We start from the raw sequence: 19,818 nt of genomic DNA, 5'->3' as shown, positions 1-19,818 counted from the left end.
GCAGGAGAATCACTTGAACCCAGGAGGCGGAGGTTGCAGTGAGCCGAGATCGTGCCACTGCACTCCAGCCTAAGCGACAGAGTGAGAGTCCGTCTCAAAAAAAAAAAAAAAAAAAAAAAAAAAAGAAGAAGAAGAAGAAGAAAAAGAAAGAACAAAGAAGAAGATATCACAGGGGCTGGAGCTGGAGAAAGACTGGGTGTCTGGGGAAGAAAGGTTCTCTTCTCCTGTATATAGGCTGTCACACTGCACATTCTCCTGTGATTCCAGATCTTCTCCCCGGGTGAGAGGGGACTAAAAACTTCAGAACAGACCCCCTTCGCCTACAGCTACCATCACATACATTTCACTCACTTATAAACATACTCTTAGGAGATATTAATGTGGCCATGCCCCTCCCAGAACTAAGTACCGCCCTCAGCAACCCCATCACAGTGCCTTCTCTTCTAGTTTCTTGCCAAAAACCTACACAAGTGCCCATGGGTATCCTAGTTTAGTTCTACCCTCAGACACTGAATCTGCAGCAGCAATCTGTTCTCTCCACCACCTGTTAATAATCTCAACTGCCTGCATGGACACAGGAGTAATTCTGAGTATAGCCCCTCCTAGACCATTATCTTTAACACAAATCAGTCCTTCCACGTACCTTTTACTCTCCCCCACTCATGGATTTTTGGTGGCTCCTTTCTCTTTTCTACATTTTTCCCCACAGCCTCTCTTTTACGTGTACACAGTGTGTCCAGGATCACCCATTAGATACCTAAATCCAGTGTATACTGAAATTCAGATGTCTGGAAGTTCAAGATCATGTCCATAATCCGGCTGTTGCTTTTCTTTAAAAAGCATTTAGCCTACATGTACATTTTTCTTTGCTTCTTTTGAAATATACATATATACAAATTATTTTAACAGCTAAATAAACCTTAACTTTTTTTTTTTTTTTTTGACTCAGGATTCTCTTTACCTAGGACCTGAGAACCATTACTTTGTTTTTGCTTTTGATTTGGCAAAGGTTTTGGTTCCCCCCCCACCCCCCATTTTCAGCCTTTTAAAGAAGGCACAGATTTGTTTAGAATAATAAAGCTCATTTTAAGGTCACACAAAAGTTGACCACAAAGAATAGGATTCAATTCAGCAATACAGAGTAATGAAGAGTAAAAGACACTAAGTTTCTCCAACAGAAAACTAATCATCCAAGGCGATTATATTAAAGGTGATAATATCTGGAGCCTAAAGTATTTAACACTGCAAAAGCAAGAACAGTTTAGGGTATAAACTGAGCAGTGGAATTTTTAGCTGTGCCTTGGTTTCTACTTATTACTTAAGAAAGATTAGCATAGTTTTGTGTAGTCTTTAGTAGACAACATGCATCCATGTAAATTAAACAGTATTTTCTACAATTGTGTGACTATAAGGCCACAATATTTATTTTGAATAAACCTCTTAAATAGTAATTTTAATATTAATATTATTAATTTGTTTGAAATATAAAGCATTATAGCTTTATTTAAGTTTATATAACTTTATTATAAGTATTAATTTGTTTGAATTAAGTTTATATAACTTTAATATAAGTATTAATTTGTTTGAAATATAAAGTATAAAATATTGTAATTAAGCTTACAGATAATTTTAAAAATATATACATTATGAGTAGTATATTAAAATCATTTATATGTAGACATTTATATTTAATACCCAAAGAAAATTTACTACCACATTGCTATAGTAGATATTAACCTGACATGCTTATTAATTGATCCTATAGGTATAATTATAGGTCAACATAATTTTACAGCCTATTCTTTTATTTTACTAAATTAGGAATGCCACTATTCCAGGACAAATAAATGCAGGTGATGTGGCCACCCAAGAATCACAGTAGCTCTTTAGTTAGCTATCTTGCAGTCTCTGATATAACTCTACTATGTGAATAGAGCGAATTCCAATTCTTCATCAAAAAGTGCCGGTGGAGGTTGTCAGGTGTGTTACAGTATAGATTCCCAATCCAATGGCCAGCAGATGGGAGAGCAGCAGAGGTGGAAATTCTGCTCAGAATAAGCTCTCTTTCTTCATAATACTTGTGTGTCTCATGCTGAGAGTAGTACTGCACTTTCAGGTGTTTAGAGAAGAACTTCCTTGGGGGAATATTTTCTGGTCAATTTGACCAATGTTATATGTGATCTGAATTTGTCTTTAAGATTCTTTCAACCTCTTTTCTTCTCTCAGTACAGTTTTACTCAGACTGAGAGCTGTCTTTCTCTTCAATGCTCTGGGTATCTGTGTCTAAGCCCTATTACTATCACATGGTGTCTGTGAGTGAGGGGGCTGTCACTGTGAGAACTCCTGGAGCTCCTCTATCTAGATCCATGCTGTGTATCCAGCAATATTCTTTTTGTGTCACTCTTATAAACAGAAACTGAGGCTGAAACATTGCTCCTGTTCCCCCTATCGCAAAAGTGCAATTCTACCCAGGAGCCCTGCAGGCTCTCCTCCGGCAGCTCAGGGACCCCGGTCTGTAACGCGGCACTGCAGTGCATCTGTGGCAGTTGTGTTCCATGTAAAATGTGAGCTGCCAGCTGTGGGCTGTGCCTCAGTGGTAGATGGCAGGGTTTGGGAGAGGACACAGGCCACCAGGAGAGGGCAAGCAGAATTGCTGCAGCCCAGGGCTTAGGGAGTAGGTATCCATTGCTTTGAAATATAAATAGCTAGCCCGGCACGGTGGCCCACGCCTGTAATCCCAGCACTTTGGGAGGCTGAGGTGGGCGGATCACAAGGTCAGGAGATCAAGACCATCCTGGCTAACATGGAGAAACCCCGTCTCTACTAAAAATACAAAAAAATTAGCCAGGTGTGATGGCGAGCACCTGTAGTCCCGGCTACTCGGGATGCTGAGGCAGGAGAATGGCGTGAACCCAGGAGGTAGAGCTTGCAGTGAGCCGAGATCGCACCACTGCACTCCAGCCTGGGCAACAGAGCAAGACTCCGTCTCAAAAAAAAAAAAAAATATATATATATATATATATAGCCAAGATGATAGTACCCTATCTCACTGTTTCTGTAAGAGATTGAGAGTGACTTAGAGCTGAAAGTAAGGTAGGCTTACCTGCAACAGGCACCTGGCTCTAAGTTGCAAAACTGCCTCCTATCATGATGTTGGAAGTTTATTGTTTCTTTGCATGTAACCAACCAGTATACACAGAAGACCTCCCCAATTACCAGGTGAGTTTAGGATGAACTATGTATGACTAATGGTTTGTACAGAAGGGAGGCAGGAGAATGGGGTCTGGAGGCAGAGAACTTAAGGCCAATTTGTGCTGACTTCCTAAAAGAAAAAAAAACCAAGGTCTGGAGGCAGGGACCCTAAGGCCAATTAAGGCAAACTTCCAACAGCTAAACCAAAAGAAAAAAATCCCATCTCTCCACACCTGAGTAGCAAAGGCTTAAAGGCTACTGTCCCTACAACCCTTCCCCTTCTACCACTTCTCAGATGGAAAGGGAAGGTGCCTTGGAGTGGCTGCAGGCCGAGCACCGGCCATCCCTTCATCTGCATAGGGTGCCAATTTACCTAAGCCTTTAGTTAGCCACGGACCAAATCCTTCATCCAGATCAGTGGTAGCTGATAGGGACCTCAAAAGGAGTAGTTAAAGCCCAGAAAACTTCGTAACCACGACCTTGAGTCATTTGCTCACGCCCACACCCACTTTATTCCTTACCTTAATAAATTTCTGCTTTTGATGCTTCCTTCCTGTGTTCCTTTGTTACTTTGTGCATTTTGTTCAATTATTTGTTCAAGTTGCCAAGGACCTGGACAACTCACTCACGGTCTTCCTTCTGGGAACAGAAGTACAGGTAGATGTGGATGCATGTGATTGGTGCTTAAACTCACACAGTGCCCCACACCACAGGAGAAAAACACACAGTTACAGCCTGTGTGTCCAAATTAGGTCCAGATTAGGTCCAAAGACAAATAGCAAAACAAGAAGATTGCCTTTAATCTTTTCCCTCCACTTCTAAACTCTGGAGGACAAGGCGGTGAAGAGATCTGAAGACATGGTGCTCTCTCATCCTGTGGCCCCCACATTCTTTGTTTACTGTCTGGTATTTGAAAGGAAGAGGAACCTTTGATAGAGGAGGTGGTCGGAGGCTGGTTAGGCAGGTAGAGACAAAGGGTCTGGGGAGAAGGAAAACACCTGTAGGACCGCACCTGCACCACCCCTGTAGCTAGCAGGAAGAAATGTGGTTAAGAACTTCCTCTAAGGCCAGGATGTTGCTCCAAAGGGACTGTCCCAACTTAGGCACAGGCGCAATAAATCAACCTAAGTGTCTTTAACTTGACCCAGCTCATTATAAGGTCATTAATATGACATTAGCATTGTGGTTTTAGCTCCCCCCGCCCCAAGTTTCACTTAGGCACTCATGGGTAACAACCAAAATGGAGTCACTGTGGCCAATCCCAAGCATCCGCAGATGCAACACCCTTAGTGGGGAACTTTACCCATCCCATTTGGGCAGAACCCACAGAAGACATACTTGTTCTTGCCACATAAAAGACCTAGACCTCAGCCTCATTTCTGGCAACCTGCTTTCAGGTCCCCTCTTGCTTCTGAGAACTTTCCTTTTGCTTAATAAATCTTACTTTGCCTTACTCAGTCTCTGGCACCCGTGTGCTTCATTTTTTTTGGTCGTGGCACAAGAGTTCTGACCTGGCTCAATCAAGGAGACCACCACATCTCCACCAAACAGTAACTGGGAAACCGTGGTCTTCACGTGGATACTCTCAGCTTGCAGCCCCTGGTCTCTCTGGGGGCACTGTCCCACCCACCCTTGAGCCTGAGAAAAGTTGGTAGAGAGGCTGGTCCCTTACTTCCAGCAGAAAAGAAGTGTTCAGGCCCTCACTTCCCTGATGGAAGAGAGGCCCTCATGGCTGCGCTCAATGTGGCAGCCACCTGCCATATGTAGCTAGCTACTGGGCACCTGGAATGTGACTGGTTTGAAGTAAAATGTGCTGCAAACATAAAATACACCGTGAGTGTAGAAGAATTAGATCAGAAATATACTTTATTTCTAATTGTATATTGATCACATATTAATACAATATTTTGGATACAATGGATTAAAAATTATTACCAACAATTTCACTCTAAAAATTATTTTTGACGTGGCTAATAAAAAACGGAAAATTCACAAATAGCTAACATTTTATATTTTAGAGGATTGCTTCCCTCTTAAATCAGGTGTCCTACTCAAAAGACTAGCGGCCAGAAGGGTTATGAAATCTAAACTATTAAAATAATTGTCATTATATTGCTTCCACTTGTGAAAAAGTGTGTGCCTGTGCATGCATGTGTGTGTGTGTGTGTGCGTCCGTATCTACGTGTGCGCGCGTGTGTGTACGTCTGTGTGTCCGTGCGTGCGTGTATTTTATAAGTGGACATAACCTTACACACAAGGTCAAAAAGGGACCCCTGGGCTGCTTCAGGTCAAGCCCGGAGAGAAAGCCCTGCCTGAAAGGGCCTGGAGGCCCCAGCTTGTCACTCTTGCCTCATCAGTGGAGTGTGTGGTCGCGAATTCTGTTACTCAAGGCCTGAGGGCGGGGATTGGAGTATTATCCAATCAGAGTGTCGGACTGAGAACTGCCCAATCAGGCGCGCAGCCAGAGAGGAGGCGGTGGCTTCCGGGATCTGGCGGGGCCTTTTCCTATGGCTCCTGCCAGGGCTTGGGTTAGGGCTACAGTTGTTTGCGTCCTCGGCTCCGGGAGGCCTGGGGGATTCGGCAGCAGCCTCAGCCTCCCGTCGCTCAGTGACCAGCGGGTATTGGATGATTTGTAGCTAAGACTCCCGGATCCCCTGAAGTGGGGAAATGGTGAGTGTGCCGGGCAGGGCGTCGCGAGGCTGTGGGGGCCTCATCGGCAGCGGCGGGAAATGGCGGCGGCGGGACCGAGTCTGCGAACGGAGTCCCCGCTGCCGCCGCTCAGCGCTCGGTCCTCAGTCTCCTCCGGTGAGGGACCCGGGCTCCTGTCGGTCCCCGCAGGCGGCTCTGCCCAGCCTGCAGCCCTCCTCGTGCAGCTCTGCGCCCGCAGCCCCGCACCTTCCCCGGGCTGTGGGGTGAGGAGCTCACCGGGAAGACGCCGGCGCGGCGTGCGCGGGCACCGCGTGGGAGGAGCTGTGGTCCGGGGTCCTGTCCCTACTTTACCCTTTTCAGAATGAGATGGAGGCCCCGTCAAAACACAGAGTTCATGTGAGCAAACAGGACTCATTAATGGGACAGCGCCGGCCATAGCTCGTGGTTTGGGGGCTGCCAGCGGGTCTTGAAGGAAAGGCTTTTGTGAGGTGTGTGAGGAAGGGAAGCCATTCACCCGCCCGCCCCAACTTTCCCACCAGTCCCCTTGCCCTGAGCGCCTCCTCGGCGTGGCTGTTCCTGAGCGGCACCTTTTAGAATACGCTGGTGTCGTGCGCACAGCGCTTCGCTGGGTTCTGTGAGTGGTTCTGCCACATTATGGAACTTGAGGAGGGTGTGGGCGCCCCTGGTTTGTTGCAGGGTTCAGAAATGAAGACGGGTGTCCAGAGGCAGGGACTGGCGTCTGCAGGGGGGCAGTTGCGGGAAGAGCGCTGAGCTTGTGGGTCTGCGCTGACTCTGGGTGGGGTTGTTAGTGAGTTGCTAGACACCCCGTTGGGGTTGGAGCATTGGCTGGTGTTGAGGAAACTCCGCAAGTTTTCTGTCAGAAGAAAGACATGGCTGAGCCTGGCCTGGAGGAAGATGCCTGGTGTCTGCGGGAGGCGCGACTGGATTTTGCACATGCGCGGTCCCGCTGGGCACTGTCCTGTTCCTCCAGGTCTCCTCCCGGGGAGAGGGGACTCAGAACTCAGAGGAAAGGAGTTCTGAGAAACGGCCCTTCCCTTCACCCTGCTGCCGGCCCCCACCCAATGCTAACCCACTCCTGAGCACGCCCACCGGGTATTCGCATTGCCCCACTCCTCCCAGTACAGGGTTCCACCCTCAGGAATTGTGCCCATGGCTGCTTTGCTCCTAGCGTTTTCTGCCAAAAACACACGCAGTGCCCAGAAGTCTCCTGGCTCATCTCAACCGCAGACACTGGATCTGTAGCAGGAACTTGCTTCCTTCACCTACCCAGCCTTCTGGACCGCCTGATCCTAATCTCTTCTGTCTTTATAGATACAGGAATCAGAGCATAGCCCTGCCTCAGCCTGTACCTGTAGTACAAACCAGTGCTTTAGTCAGTCCTGCCCTGCTGCCACCCATGGCTCTTGATAGCTTCTTTCTCTCTTCTGCTTTTTCCTTCCCCACAAATTCTCTACGGTGTCCATCCCTCAGGTGCCTATGAGAATTCAGACATAGTGAGTTCAAGACAAGGTCTTTAGGCCTGGATGTTGTAGGAGCAAACACAAATTAGAAGAGGCTTAATGCTTTCTCTTTAGAATGAGGGAAGAATTTTTGCTCTTCTCCCTTTTCTTAAAGCATTTAGGTTGAGAACTTTTATATTTAAATATTTTCTTTGCTTCTTTGAAATATATGTAAGTCATTTTTTATCAGTTAAATAGGTCATTTGTCTTTTTTGGCTCCAAATTGCCTTCATCTGGGACCTGGGAACTATTGCTTTGAAATGTAAATAGCAAGAACATACCACCCTATTTCACAGTTTCTGTAGGAGACTAGGAGGCTGCCTTCAGCAGGTACCTAGCCACATTGCAAATCTACATCCTGTCTTGAAGATGTGGATGTTTTTTTCTTTAATTATTAGAAAAAATTAGAAAACCCAGATGACCTCTCAGATTACAAGGTGAAATTATAATAAATTGTGTATAACAAATGGTGCTTTCAAGGCTTCTACTTGAGATTTAATTATGGTGACTTTCTGTGTTTGCATTCTCTTAGATTGCTTGTGATGCACATCACATTTTGATTTAATTATACAACAAAACATTTTCTTGCGGTTCTGTTATTGTGGAGACTTTTTTAGGATTGCAGATGTTTTAGCTTTTAGTTATATTTTCCACACACTGTCCAGAATTACCAGATGTTGTACACAAAATGTCCAGCAGTCTTCACTTCAGAAAACATTCTTTCTTAAGATTCCAGTCACAACCTAAAATTGTGCGGCAAAGTGTTTCCCAAATCTGCAAACAGAATGGTCTCTCTCTTGGGATCTACAGTCCTTTCTAGAGCAGTTAGACTAAATTTCTACAAAAATAACTTTTCAGAACAGTAATCAGTTATTTCACCTCCTTCAGTGCTCCTGGCATCTTCCATTCTGACACTGATTTCAGAGATTTGGGGCCCATAAACCTAACCAGAATCACACATACGCATCGATTAAACCTGAGAAATTCTGCTCCCTCCCACCTCCCCTTCCCCAAATGCCCACAAATGTGCATAGCTCACCAGCCCTCCAAGACCTAAATGTGCAGTTCTAGATTCTGAATTTATGTCCTGGAATTTGATAAAAGAACTTTTATCTGAGAAATATAAGTTTTTAAATGTATCAGACCCAGAGATGTGTTAAAAAGAGACCACACTCACATACTGTTCCCCTCCTTGAACTATTTGTCTTTTGAAATTGCTTGCTATTGCCACAGGTGTCTGTAAATTAACCTAATAATGCCACGCTGGACACTATAACCCATATCCTATAGCTTAACTATGTATATGACCAATCACTAACCAATGTTACTTCTATAAACCAGTAAGAATATCTGACACCTTTCTATCAGTCTGCTCTCTGGCTTCCTTTTTGCCTTTAAAAATATGCTTGTAACTGCTTCTAATTGGAGTGTATATTCAGGGCAACTTTATACTCCAGGATTTCAGTCTTCAAGCTTTGGCTCAAACTCTGTACTTAATGTTTACCCCAATTTTTTCCTTTTAGCTCAAAATATTCTTTAGAATGTGTTGAAGGAGGCTTCATGAGGTCTTTCCTCTGATTTTACTCTGCATCCTGTAACTCAAGAATGCAGCACACATTGATCTCACCTAGAATCTGCACGTAAAAGCTGGCCTCTGCCTAAGAGTCACAAGACAGGGCCAGACTGTGGGTTGAAGAGATACAGAAAAGTCACAGAAGGTGTTTTCTGCATCATGAGAGGTCAACATAGACATCTTAAGCCCCACTTTCAGAGTGGAGCCCTTTGAGTTTTCTGGATCTTGTCCAGTGACCTGCTACAGCTGTGTAAGAGGCTTCTGGTGTGAACACAATGCTGTGACAGAATCTGTAAATGTAAACAAGCACCTTAGCAGTGGGAAGTCAAGGCCACTAAATATCCAGAGCCATAATCCCAACTATGCCTCCCTGTGTTACTAGAGTACTTTTGTCCTTCCCCTGCCTGAGTTAGCTGATCAGGGACAGGGGATATCACATCCGGATCCAGGATCTGCAGCTCCATCAGGGCAGTTCCATTTTCTGTTTGCACCCCGCAAAGTCAGCCTGAGTCTCTCCTGCCTGGATCACTATGGGGGCATCAGCCTAGGGTCACTGGGGACACTCTCAGCAGCGTCAGTGAGTATTTGAGACATTTGAGGATGTCCTGTGCAGACTGGGGTCAGTGTTTCATATGGTCATTAGGAAAAGAGATGAAATAGTCATGGTCCCTACCATCAAGGAACTTGCATTCTAGAGCACATGAATAAATGATTAAATTCAGTGTCATGTATTCAGTACAAAGATGAAAACTGTACAGGAGACTTAAGCTTCGTTTGGGTTACTTCCCTTTTATTGTTTGGTGAGTTTTGATGCCACCACCTGCAGGGCTGTTTATGGACAAAAGAGAAGTCATTATTTGTATTGTGTTTGCCTTGCTAAGAATAAATATTTAGCTTCAAATATAATTGGTCGGGAAAAACAAAAGGGTTTTGGTTAAATTCCTTGTTATTGTATGTTACAGGTGGGGAAGTGGCAAAATAGATAAAAATTACACAGACTCTGGGAATCAAATTTCTCTTGGACGGGCTTAGAAAAGACAAAACTGAAACTACTTAGTGGCCTAGAAAGCAGAAGCCTAGGGCCCATTTTCTGTCCCAACTCTGCCCAGATCCACCATCTACTGAACCTTGTCCAGGTCTGACCCCACACTGCAATGCCTCACAGAACTGCTTAGAGAAGATGAGAGTTTGGGGTAGCTATTCGTACTCTCTCCAGAGCTGGTGCTCCCAATTTCCTGAAACCCAAAAGCAGATAAATGGGGAAAAGCAATGTACTTTGGGGCCTTAAATTATTTTACAAAAAATTAAAACCAGTATTTCTAGAGACATCCCATCCAGCAGCCTGTTCTCCATCTTTGCAGTTTCAGTGGATTTTTCACAAGTCTCATAGTAACTACAAACACAAAAATAAAAAATTCCTGAATTGTACTTAAAATTTTCTTCTATGTCTGTCCCATTTATCTACATTGAGCTATTATTCTATGTATTTTTTTTAAAATCACCGATAGGAAAACAAGAAAAAACAGAAAATGCTGGGACCCTGCATTTAAATCCTGGGAAGTATGACACACTTTGTACCCACCTCCCAGGATGCTATGAGAATTAGCACACATCATATGAGCTTCCCAGCACAGTGCTCTGTTACATACTCCTGAGCACATAGTACATGCTCCATAAATATCGCATTAATGCATGTGGATGTGCTGTTTTTCAAATGCAGACTTACTCAGACATTGCAACCATCTCCAGCCTCTGTAACCTTTAAAGGGCTTGCAGAGAATGCCATCTTTCAGGATGATGATTGCTGGTCTTGTCTTCAGATGAAAAGTATTTGTATTGTGATAAGGGTGTTGGGGTAAGGGACTCTGCTGTGTCTGCTTTCTCTAGCTGAGTGGTACTGTAATGGATCTAGGGGGAGGAGCATCAGCATTAACGGGAGACTTGCTGTAAAAAGCTAATTCGTGGACCCTTTTCAAACCTGCAGAATTGTGTAACTTACAGTGAGGCCTAGAATACCAAATTTATATGCACATTGAAGCTTGAGAGGCAATGTTTAACTAAGTGACCCTCAGCCCAGTCTTCCAGTAGAATCACATGGCAGTTTGAAGAGAAACAGTCACCTGTTCCCTCCCTACAGATCCTGTTAAGTTTCTTGTGTGACATTAACAGCAAGGCCAGGGTCAAGCGTGAGGGCTTCCATACTTTAATGAGGCGTGAGTTCACCTTTTGTTCCAGGAGGTCATAGGACCTGCTTTGCTCCGTTTTGATAGGGACAGGTGAGTGTAGCCTATATTCCTACTGCAGCAACAAAAATTGCTGGCATGCCCTCCTTTTTCCTCAGAGTTATAGAATACTTTAGATAACATTACTGTGTTAAAAGTCATTTTATCAGATAATTCCAGTCAGTCCCATAAGTCACAACTAGTTCTCTTATTTCACTTATGGTCAAATTAAGAACTCTGTCACATGATAAATATATGTTTTCAGGAACTCTTAACATTCAGGGATGTGGCCATAGAATTCTCCCCTGAAGAGTGGAAATGCCTGGATCCTGCCCAGCAGAATTTATATAAAAATGTGATGTTGGAGAACTACAGAAACCTGGTCTCCCTGGGTAAGGATAACTTTTAATACGTAATTCCTAGTACTTTATCAGAGTTTCATTTTCTTTCTTTGTAGAATGTCTCTTGGGAGCTTCTGCTTTGCATTAATTAATTTTCAGTTCCTTTCTACAAGAAAAAAATTGGGAATTTGCTGGTGTAAAAAAAACTTTAGGATGTTTCATCATTGCATAAACCTTCTCTTGAACGAATTTGTGTTCTTCACTCTAGGATAGTAGTAATTCTAGAAATTCAGTGATGTAAAATACTGTTTTCCACATCTTAAAATCCAATTTGCACCACTTATTTTTGATTCAGTAGTACTGGGTAGTGGAACTTAGAACCCGCAGATTTAAAATATTTAAGTATTCTAAAGATTCTGTCAGGAAACAATTTTTGGATTAAATTTCTTTATTGTACTTAGCATAGTAATAGATTGGTCATTGGAGTATCCCCAGCAATAGTCATGTTAATTTTTTTTTTTAATAAAACAGGTTTTGTGATCTCCAACCCAGACCTGGTCACCTGTCTGGAGCAAATAAAAGAGCCCTACAACTTGAAGATACATGAGACAGCAGCCAAACCCCCAGGTAGGTGAGAGTGAATGAAGGAGAGGACACAGGCAAGGAGGCAAAAGGTCAGGAAGGAAGCCAGGCCTTCAAATGTAGTTTGGGAAACTGTGCCAATGAAAATAATTTCTGAGAAGGCTGCATTTTTTCTCTTATTCACAAATAGAGTCATCTTCTGTCCTATGCTCTTAAATCTTCTAAGAATTTCCTTTTTTTCTTCAGTGATCTCCTTTCAAGTTTACAGGGAGAGCCAGTGTCCACTTTATCGCTTGTAAGGGGCTGCATGATCTGACTGCTGTTGCATTGCTTTTAGAGACATAGGAGTATTTGTATTATTGAAGACCTCTATGTTAAAGTATTTTTTCAAATATTATTTTTGCATCAGGCCTAAAATATGTAAGGTGAGTAGTGGACATAATGGGATTTGGTTTAGAAATCCCAGGAACACGAAGGACAGATGTTGCATCTTTTCTGCTTAGTGATTTTTAATCCTGTAGAAGTTGCAAATGTAATTCTACAAAAACTCTTACTCAGAAGTTTATCAGAACAATAAGTATTTTTCCAAACATGAAAAAAATGTTATTTTACTTCAAAATGTTATTTAGTATAAACTGAAATTTGTGATTTAAACTCTATATATTCAAATTTTCAAATTGTAATATAGTTTAAAGCACAGGTTTTCAAACTCTTGGCTTCCCTGGGCCACTTTGGAAGAAGATTTGTCTTGGGCCACACTTAAAATTATAAAATACACAAACAATAATGATAGCCGATGAGCTAAGAAACAAGAAATAGGTTTGTGAATAATTTTTGTGATACCACAAAAAGTCCTCACACTCAAAGGATTGGATACCATTGGTTTAAAGTATCTACTCACCTTCTAGATTTTTCTTTTTTTTTTTTTTGAGACGGAGTCTTGCTCTGTCACCAAGGCTGGAGTGCAGTGACATGACCTCGGCTCAGTGCAACCTCCGCCACCCTGCAACCTCCACCTCCTGGGTTCAAACGATTCTTCTGCCTCAGTCTCCCGAGTAACTGGGATTACGGGTGCCTGCCACGGGGTTTCACCATGTTGGCCAGGCTGGTTTTGAACTCCTGACCTCAAGTGATCTGCCCACCTCCGCCTTCCAAAGTGCTAGAATTACAGGCGTGAGCCACCACGCCCAGCCTAACTTCTAGATTTCTTAAATGCACTATGTCATTAACCAGCTTAGAACATTCCTAAGTGTATGTTAAGCTCTCATTTGTTAACCCTATTTCTTAATAAACTATTATCTTATAATTTTGTGTTATTTAGTAGGAAGCCTACTGGGATTCTGTCATTGAACTATAATCCATCTATGTATAGAACTATGTGTCACACACATACACATACCTATATAAGTCATATATGTGTATAGGAAATTCTCAATATTGTTGATAGGTTCTTGGAAACTAAGTAAAGCAACATATTGTTTAAGAAAACTAATTTTACCAGAGTTTAATTGATAAAAACAAGTTATGTTTAAATGGCATATAGCAACATTGTTTCATTTAAAGATGCAGTTTTCAAGAACCTATTTTGAACACTAAATGAGGACTTAGATATATGTGGGTTTGTGTGATACGGATTTTTCTGATAAAATTGTATAACTATATATTTAATTTGTACAATGTAATGATTTGATATGCATATACATTTTGAAACAAAATATTGTCAAATTGATGAACACATCTGTTACCTCACATAGATAACCATTTTTTTGGTCATAAGAATACTTAAGGTCTACTGTTGTAGCAAATTATAAGCATACATTACAGTATTACTGTAAAGACAATTGTGTTTTGCTAATCTAATGCTAATGTACATTAGCTTTCTCAGACTTACTCAACTTATAACTAAAAATTTGTACTCTTTAAACAGCATCTCCTCATATTCCCACCCTCAGGCACTAACAACCACCATTCTATTCTCTGTTCCTATGAGTTTACATGTTTAGATTCCCCCCATCTAACTGAGAACGTGCAGTTTCTTTGTGTTTGGCTTATTTCACTTAGCGTAATGTCTTCAAGGTCTATCAATGTTGTAAATGGCTAGATTTCGTTCTCTTTTATGGCTGAATAGTATTCTACTGTGTGTGTATATATAAATGTTTTTGACTATTTTAAACAAAACTAAAATGAACAAGGGGCTGAAGATATTTCTTTGAGGTACTAATTTTATTTCCTTTGGTAGTATACCCAGAGGTGGTATTCATACTTCCATTTTTATTTTTTACTGATATTTATGATGACTTTATCAATTTATATCTCACTAATGGCATACAGGATTTCCCTTGTATGTATGTCTTCTTTGTGGGAAAAACAAAACAACTAACCTTTTGCCTATTTTTGAATAGGTTATCATCATTATTGTTTTGCTTTGAATTGCAGAAGTTTCTTACACACTTTGGGTATTAACTATCAGATATATGGCTTGCAAATGTTTGTCTATTTTGTAGGATTTTTTTAAGTGTCATTTTTTTCCTTTACTGTACAGAAGCTGTTCACTTTGATGCAGTCCCACTCTTTTGTTATTTTCTTCTGTTGCTGTGCTTTTGATGACATACCAAATTGCCAAGACCAGTATCAACAAGGTTTTTCCATATGTTTTATTCAGGAGTTTTACGTTGTTTTTTTGTTTGTTTGTTTTTTGTTTTTTGTTTTTTTTTTTAATGAGGCGGAGTCTGGCTCTGTCACCCAGGCTGGAGTGCAGTGGCACGATCTCGGCTCACTGCAAGCTCCGCCTCCCTGGGTTCACACAGTTCTCCTGCCTCAGCCTCCCGAGTAGCTGGGACTACAGGCGCCCGCCATCACGCCCGGCTAATTTTTTTGTATTTTTAGTAGAGACGGGGGTTTCACCGTGTTAGCCAGGATGGTCTCGATCTCCTGACCTCATGATCCGCCCGCCTCGGCCTCCCAAAGTGCTGGGATTACAGGCGTGAGCCACTGCGCCCGGCCAGTTTTACGCTTTTATGTCTTGCATTTAAGTCTTTTATTTTGAGTTAATTTTGGGGTGTAGTATAAGAAAATTTTATTTATGGTATAATCTAATTTTATTCTTTTGCTTGTGGATATCCAATTTTTTTGGTACCATGTATTGACAAGACTATACTTTCTGCATTGTATATTTTTGGTGGCCTTGTCAAAGGTTAGTTGACCTTGTATGCATGGATGTGTTTCTGGGCTCCCTGTTGTGTTGCATTGGTGTTTGTATCTGTTTTTATGCACATACCATACTCTTTTGATTACTGTGACCTTTAAGTAAAGTTTGAAATTAGAAAGTATCATGCCCCCAGCTTTGTTCTTTCTCAAGATTGCTCAGGGTATTTTAAGTTATTTAAGATTACACTTACATTTTACAATTGTGTTTTCTATTACTGTGAAAAATGCCACTAAAATTCTGATAGGGATCACATTGAATCTACAGGTCACTTCCTTGACAATATTAGTTATCCTAATGGAATATATTTTCATTTATTTGTACCTACTTCAATTTCTGTCATCAATAACTTAACTGTATTAGTGTATACATTTTTATCTCATCCTTTACTATTTTAATTTATTTTATGTATTTACTTATTTTTTGAGACAGATTCTCGCTGTGTCACCCAGGCTGGAGTGCAGTGGCGTTAGCTCACTGCAACCCCTGCCTCTCAGGTTCAAGGGATTCTCCTGCCTCAGCCTCCCGAGTAGCTGGGATTATAGGCACGCGCCATCACGCCTGGCTAATTTTTTTGTATTTTTAGTGGAGATGGGGTTTTGCCGTGCTGGCCAGGCTGGTCTGGAACTCCTGGTCTCAAGTGTTCTCCCCACCTCGGCATCCCAATGTGCTGGGATTACAGGTGTGAGCCACTGTGCTCGGCCCCTTTACATTTATTTTGATTAAGTTCCTTATTTTTATACTATTGCAATTGGAAACTTTTTCTTTTTTTTTGGAAAGTTTGTTGTTACTATATGGAAATGCAACAGACATTTGTTTGTAGGGTCAGGTGCAGTGCTTCATTTCTGTAATCCCTGCACACTTTCAGAGGTTAGAGGCCAAGGAAGGTGAATCACTTGAGCACAGGAGTTTGAGATAAGCCCGGGCAACAGAGTGAGACCCTATCTCAAACAAACAAAAAAAAACCCCACAAGTATTTTTATGTTGATTATGTATCCTGATACCTTAATGAATGCATTTATTAGTTCAGTTTTTGTTGTTTTACTCTAGAGTTTTTTATATATGCATGATCATATTATCTACAAACAGTAACATTTTTACTTTTATTCCAAGCTGGAAAGCTTTATTATTTTCCTTGTCTAATTGTTCTGATACAAAACTTTCGGTAATATGTTAAGGTACAAGCTGTGGCCCTGGAGGCATGCTTGCAGATCTTGGTCTCAGCTTTGGTCCCTGAAACAGCCCCATGTCTGTACATTTGAAGGATCTAACAACTCTTACAGTTTCTATAAACTGTCTTTGGCAAGTAAAGATCTCCTTTTATTGGGTCCCCAGGCTGATGAGATTATCTCTGGGGTTGCTAAGAAGAAAGGTCGTAGCTGGGTCACGAGGGTGCTGCTGAGTCTGTTGTTTGAATGGCATATAGCAGCATTGTTTCATTTAAAGATGCAGTTTTCAAGAACCTATTTTGAACATTAAGTGAAGACCTACCATACATCCATTTTGAGTGATATGGGGTCTGCCTTTGATGGTTGTATTACCAGAGATTTGGACAGTCATGGATTCTTTCTGGGCCATGGAAAGATTAAATATCCTTGAGGACATTAATCTATATGGCAGGCAGTAGGGTAGGGTTTTGAAGTTTGTCTGCATATGATGGGCGAAATGCCATGTGTATGAATGGGATTGGCTTCTACTAACTACCTGGGAAAAGTTTTCACAAGTCTCTGTGTGGGTCTGGGTGTGTACAACTGGCCATGGACTGTGGCTGTGAGCGCTAGAACTGAGTCACAGGGCTGCTTCAGGGACCACAGCTGAGGCCAAGATCTGCAGGCCTGCCTCCAGGGCCATGACTGGGTGTGTTTCCCTGCGGGTCTCTTGACAGGAAGGACCACTTTTGGATTATAACTGAAGGAGTTTGAAAGAGGTTGCAGAACTGCTTCATAATCTTCAGTAAAACCAAGCTTGGTGCCCCATTTCCTTATCTGTAGCCATGTCTGTGGACCCTTGAGTTGGCCACCTGGGTGAGGGCCTGCTTTACCCAAATAACCCTTTTTGATCTTTGGCACCACTGAGGTTTCACAACCCTAACCATAGGCAAGCACCTTTCTACTTCCGTTTTCCAGGAGTTTACTATTTAAACTATCTTGTATATGTGGAATCATACACTGTCACTTTGTTGGTGTCTTATTTCACTTAAAATAATGGCTTTAAGATTTATCCTTATTGTAGCAACTGATGAGATATTTTCATTTGAGGCTAAAGAATATTTCATTGTATGTATAAGCCACATCTTTTTAAATCATTCATCTATTGATGGTGTTTGAGTTTTTTCACTTTTTGGCTTTTGTAAATTATATGGTTTGGATCTGTGTCCCCATTCAAATCTCATGTCAAATTGCATTCCCTAGTGTTGGAGGTGGGCCTGGTGGGAGGTGATTGGATCATAGGGTTGGCTTCTCATGAATAGTTTAGCACCAGCCCCTTTGGTACTGTCTTTGCCATAGTGAGTGACTTCTCCTGAGATCTCATTTTTCAAAAGCATGTGGCACCTTCCCTCTTGTGCTCTCTTGCTCCTGCTCCCACCATGTGAGATGACTCACTGTCCCTTTCTGCCATGACTGGAAGCTTTTCAAGGCCTCCCCTAAAGCAGAAGCTGCTATGCTTGCTGTACAGCCTGCAGAACCATAAGCCAATTAAACCTCTTTTTAAAAATAAATTACTAAGTCTCAGGAATTTTTTTATAGCAGTGCAAGAATAAAACAGTGAATATTACTGCAGTAGACATGGATGTGCAAATACTTCTTTCAGGTATACATTGCACACTTCAAGTAGATGCTCAGAAGTGGAATTACTGGGTCATACAATAACTTGATTTTTAATTTTTGGAGGAACCTCTACACATTTTTCATGTGGCTGCATCATGTTTTTTCTACCAACAGTGTACAAGGGTTTCAATTTCTCTACATTGTTGACAATATATATTATTTTTTGTTTGCTTGATATTGGCCATCCTAATTAATGCACAGTAATACCTCATTGTGGTTTTTCTTTACATTTTTCTAAAGATTAGAACTTTTTTTCAATAATTGTTTGTGTATTTCCTCTTTGGAGAAACATTTTCATCTCCTGTCTATTAGTCATGTAACTTTTTTTTTGTTGTTTTTTGGAGTTGTTCTGGATGTTATCTTCTGTCAAATATATGCATATATTTTGGCTTTTCTGCTGCTTAGGTGGGACTCTTACTACATATTTAATGTGGAGAGATAAATTTAATGTCCCACTTTTCTGTGCTTTTAAATTTTTTGCTCATGTATTTGATGTTACATGCAAGAAAACATTGCTGAGATCAATGTCATAATCTTTCTTCCTATATTTAACTCATTCAAGACAGTTTTTGTATATGGTTCAGGGGAAGGATCTATTTTCGTATGGATATAGAGTTTTCCAACACGATTTATTGAAAAGACTGTCTTTTTCTTATTGTGTGGTTATTGCAACCTTGTTGAAGATCATTTGAACATGTACGCAATGATTTGTTTTTGAGTTCTGGGCTCTGTTCCGTCATCTATTTGTCTTCTTGCAAGTACCACACTATTTTTATTTAGTTAGTTTTGTTATCTGTTCGAAAAACAGGAAACATCATGCCTGTAACTTTGTTCTTGTTTTCTAAGAATGTTTGGGCTATCAGTGGTCCTTTGAAACTCCATGTAAAAGTAAGAATTGTAAAAAATACTTTTTCACAAAGTATCATTTTTATTTTCATTAGGACTACATTGAATTTTAATATCACTGTGTAGTGTGGTCATTTAACAATATTAAATCAACTGACACAAATAAAAATATGTTCAAGACTGTGTTGAGTTTCACATATTTTTGAATTTGGCAATTTTGCTTCTGCTTTTGATTTCTAGTTTTATTACAGGTGGTATGAAAGGATGTGTTGTATAATTCAGTGTTATATAATGAGAACTAGGCTCAATACTTTGATGACCAAACAATCTATCTGTACAACAAACCTCCATGACAGAAGTTTACCTGTATAAGAAACCTGCACATCATATACTCTGATCTTAAAATAAAGTTGTTTTGCATTCTAACAGGTTGTCCATGAAACAACAGCTACTCATTTTCTTCTCCACTTAACCCCAACACACTTTAGTCTTCTTTCTGTTTCTATAAGTTTAACTACTTTAGGTACCTTACATAAGTGGAATTATATTGTTACTCTCCTTTTGTGCCTGGGCTTCTTCCACATAAATAAAGCCTTAAAATGTATCCTTATTGTGGATTTAGCAAAATTTTCTACTTTAAAGAAGCTGAATAATATTTAATTATTTATATATTTGAAATTGTCTTTATTCATTTATTTAAGAAAAGTTGGTTCTTTTCACATACTTGCTTTTGTAGATAATGCTACCGTGAATATGGATGTGTAAATTACTCTTCATTTGATATGTGCAAAGGATTATTTGTGTGCTCTGTTCTGTTTCACTGGTATTTTATAAAGTATTTCAATTACTATAACTTTATA

At 41.0% G+C, this 19,818-nt stretch overlaps 1 protein-coding gene across 1 annotated transcript in view; it reads left to right on the top strand.

The window, feature by feature from the left end:
• The first annotated feature begins 5,676 nt into the window (after positions 1 to 5,676).
• LOC105483798 (zinc finger protein 595) overlaps positions 5,677 to 19,818 on the top strand; it is a 48,696-nt gene continuing 34,554 nt past the window's right edge. Inside the window, exons 1-3 of the mRNA XM_011744769.2 lie at positions 5,677 to 5,862; positions 11,422 to 11,548; positions 12,029 to 12,124. Coding sequence (XP_011743071.2) covers positions 5,860 to 5,862; positions 11,422 to 11,548; positions 12,029 to 12,124 — 226 coding nt within the window. The 5' untranslated portion in view covers positions 5,677 to 5,859. The remainder of the gene's footprint in view (positions 5,863 to 11,421; positions 11,549 to 12,028; positions 12,125 to 19,818) is intronic.

Source organism: Macaca nemestrina, chromosome 3 (assembly GCF_043159975.1).
Source record: "Macaca nemestrina isolate mMacNem1 chromosome 3, mMacNem.hap1, whole genome shotgun sequence".
Classification (NCBI taxonomy): Eukaryota; Metazoa; Chordata; class Mammalia; order Primates; family Cercopithecidae; genus Macaca; species Macaca nemestrina.
The sequence above is the reverse complement of the archived record's forward strand: the minus strand, read 5'-3'. Positions and strand labels throughout refer to the sequence as shown.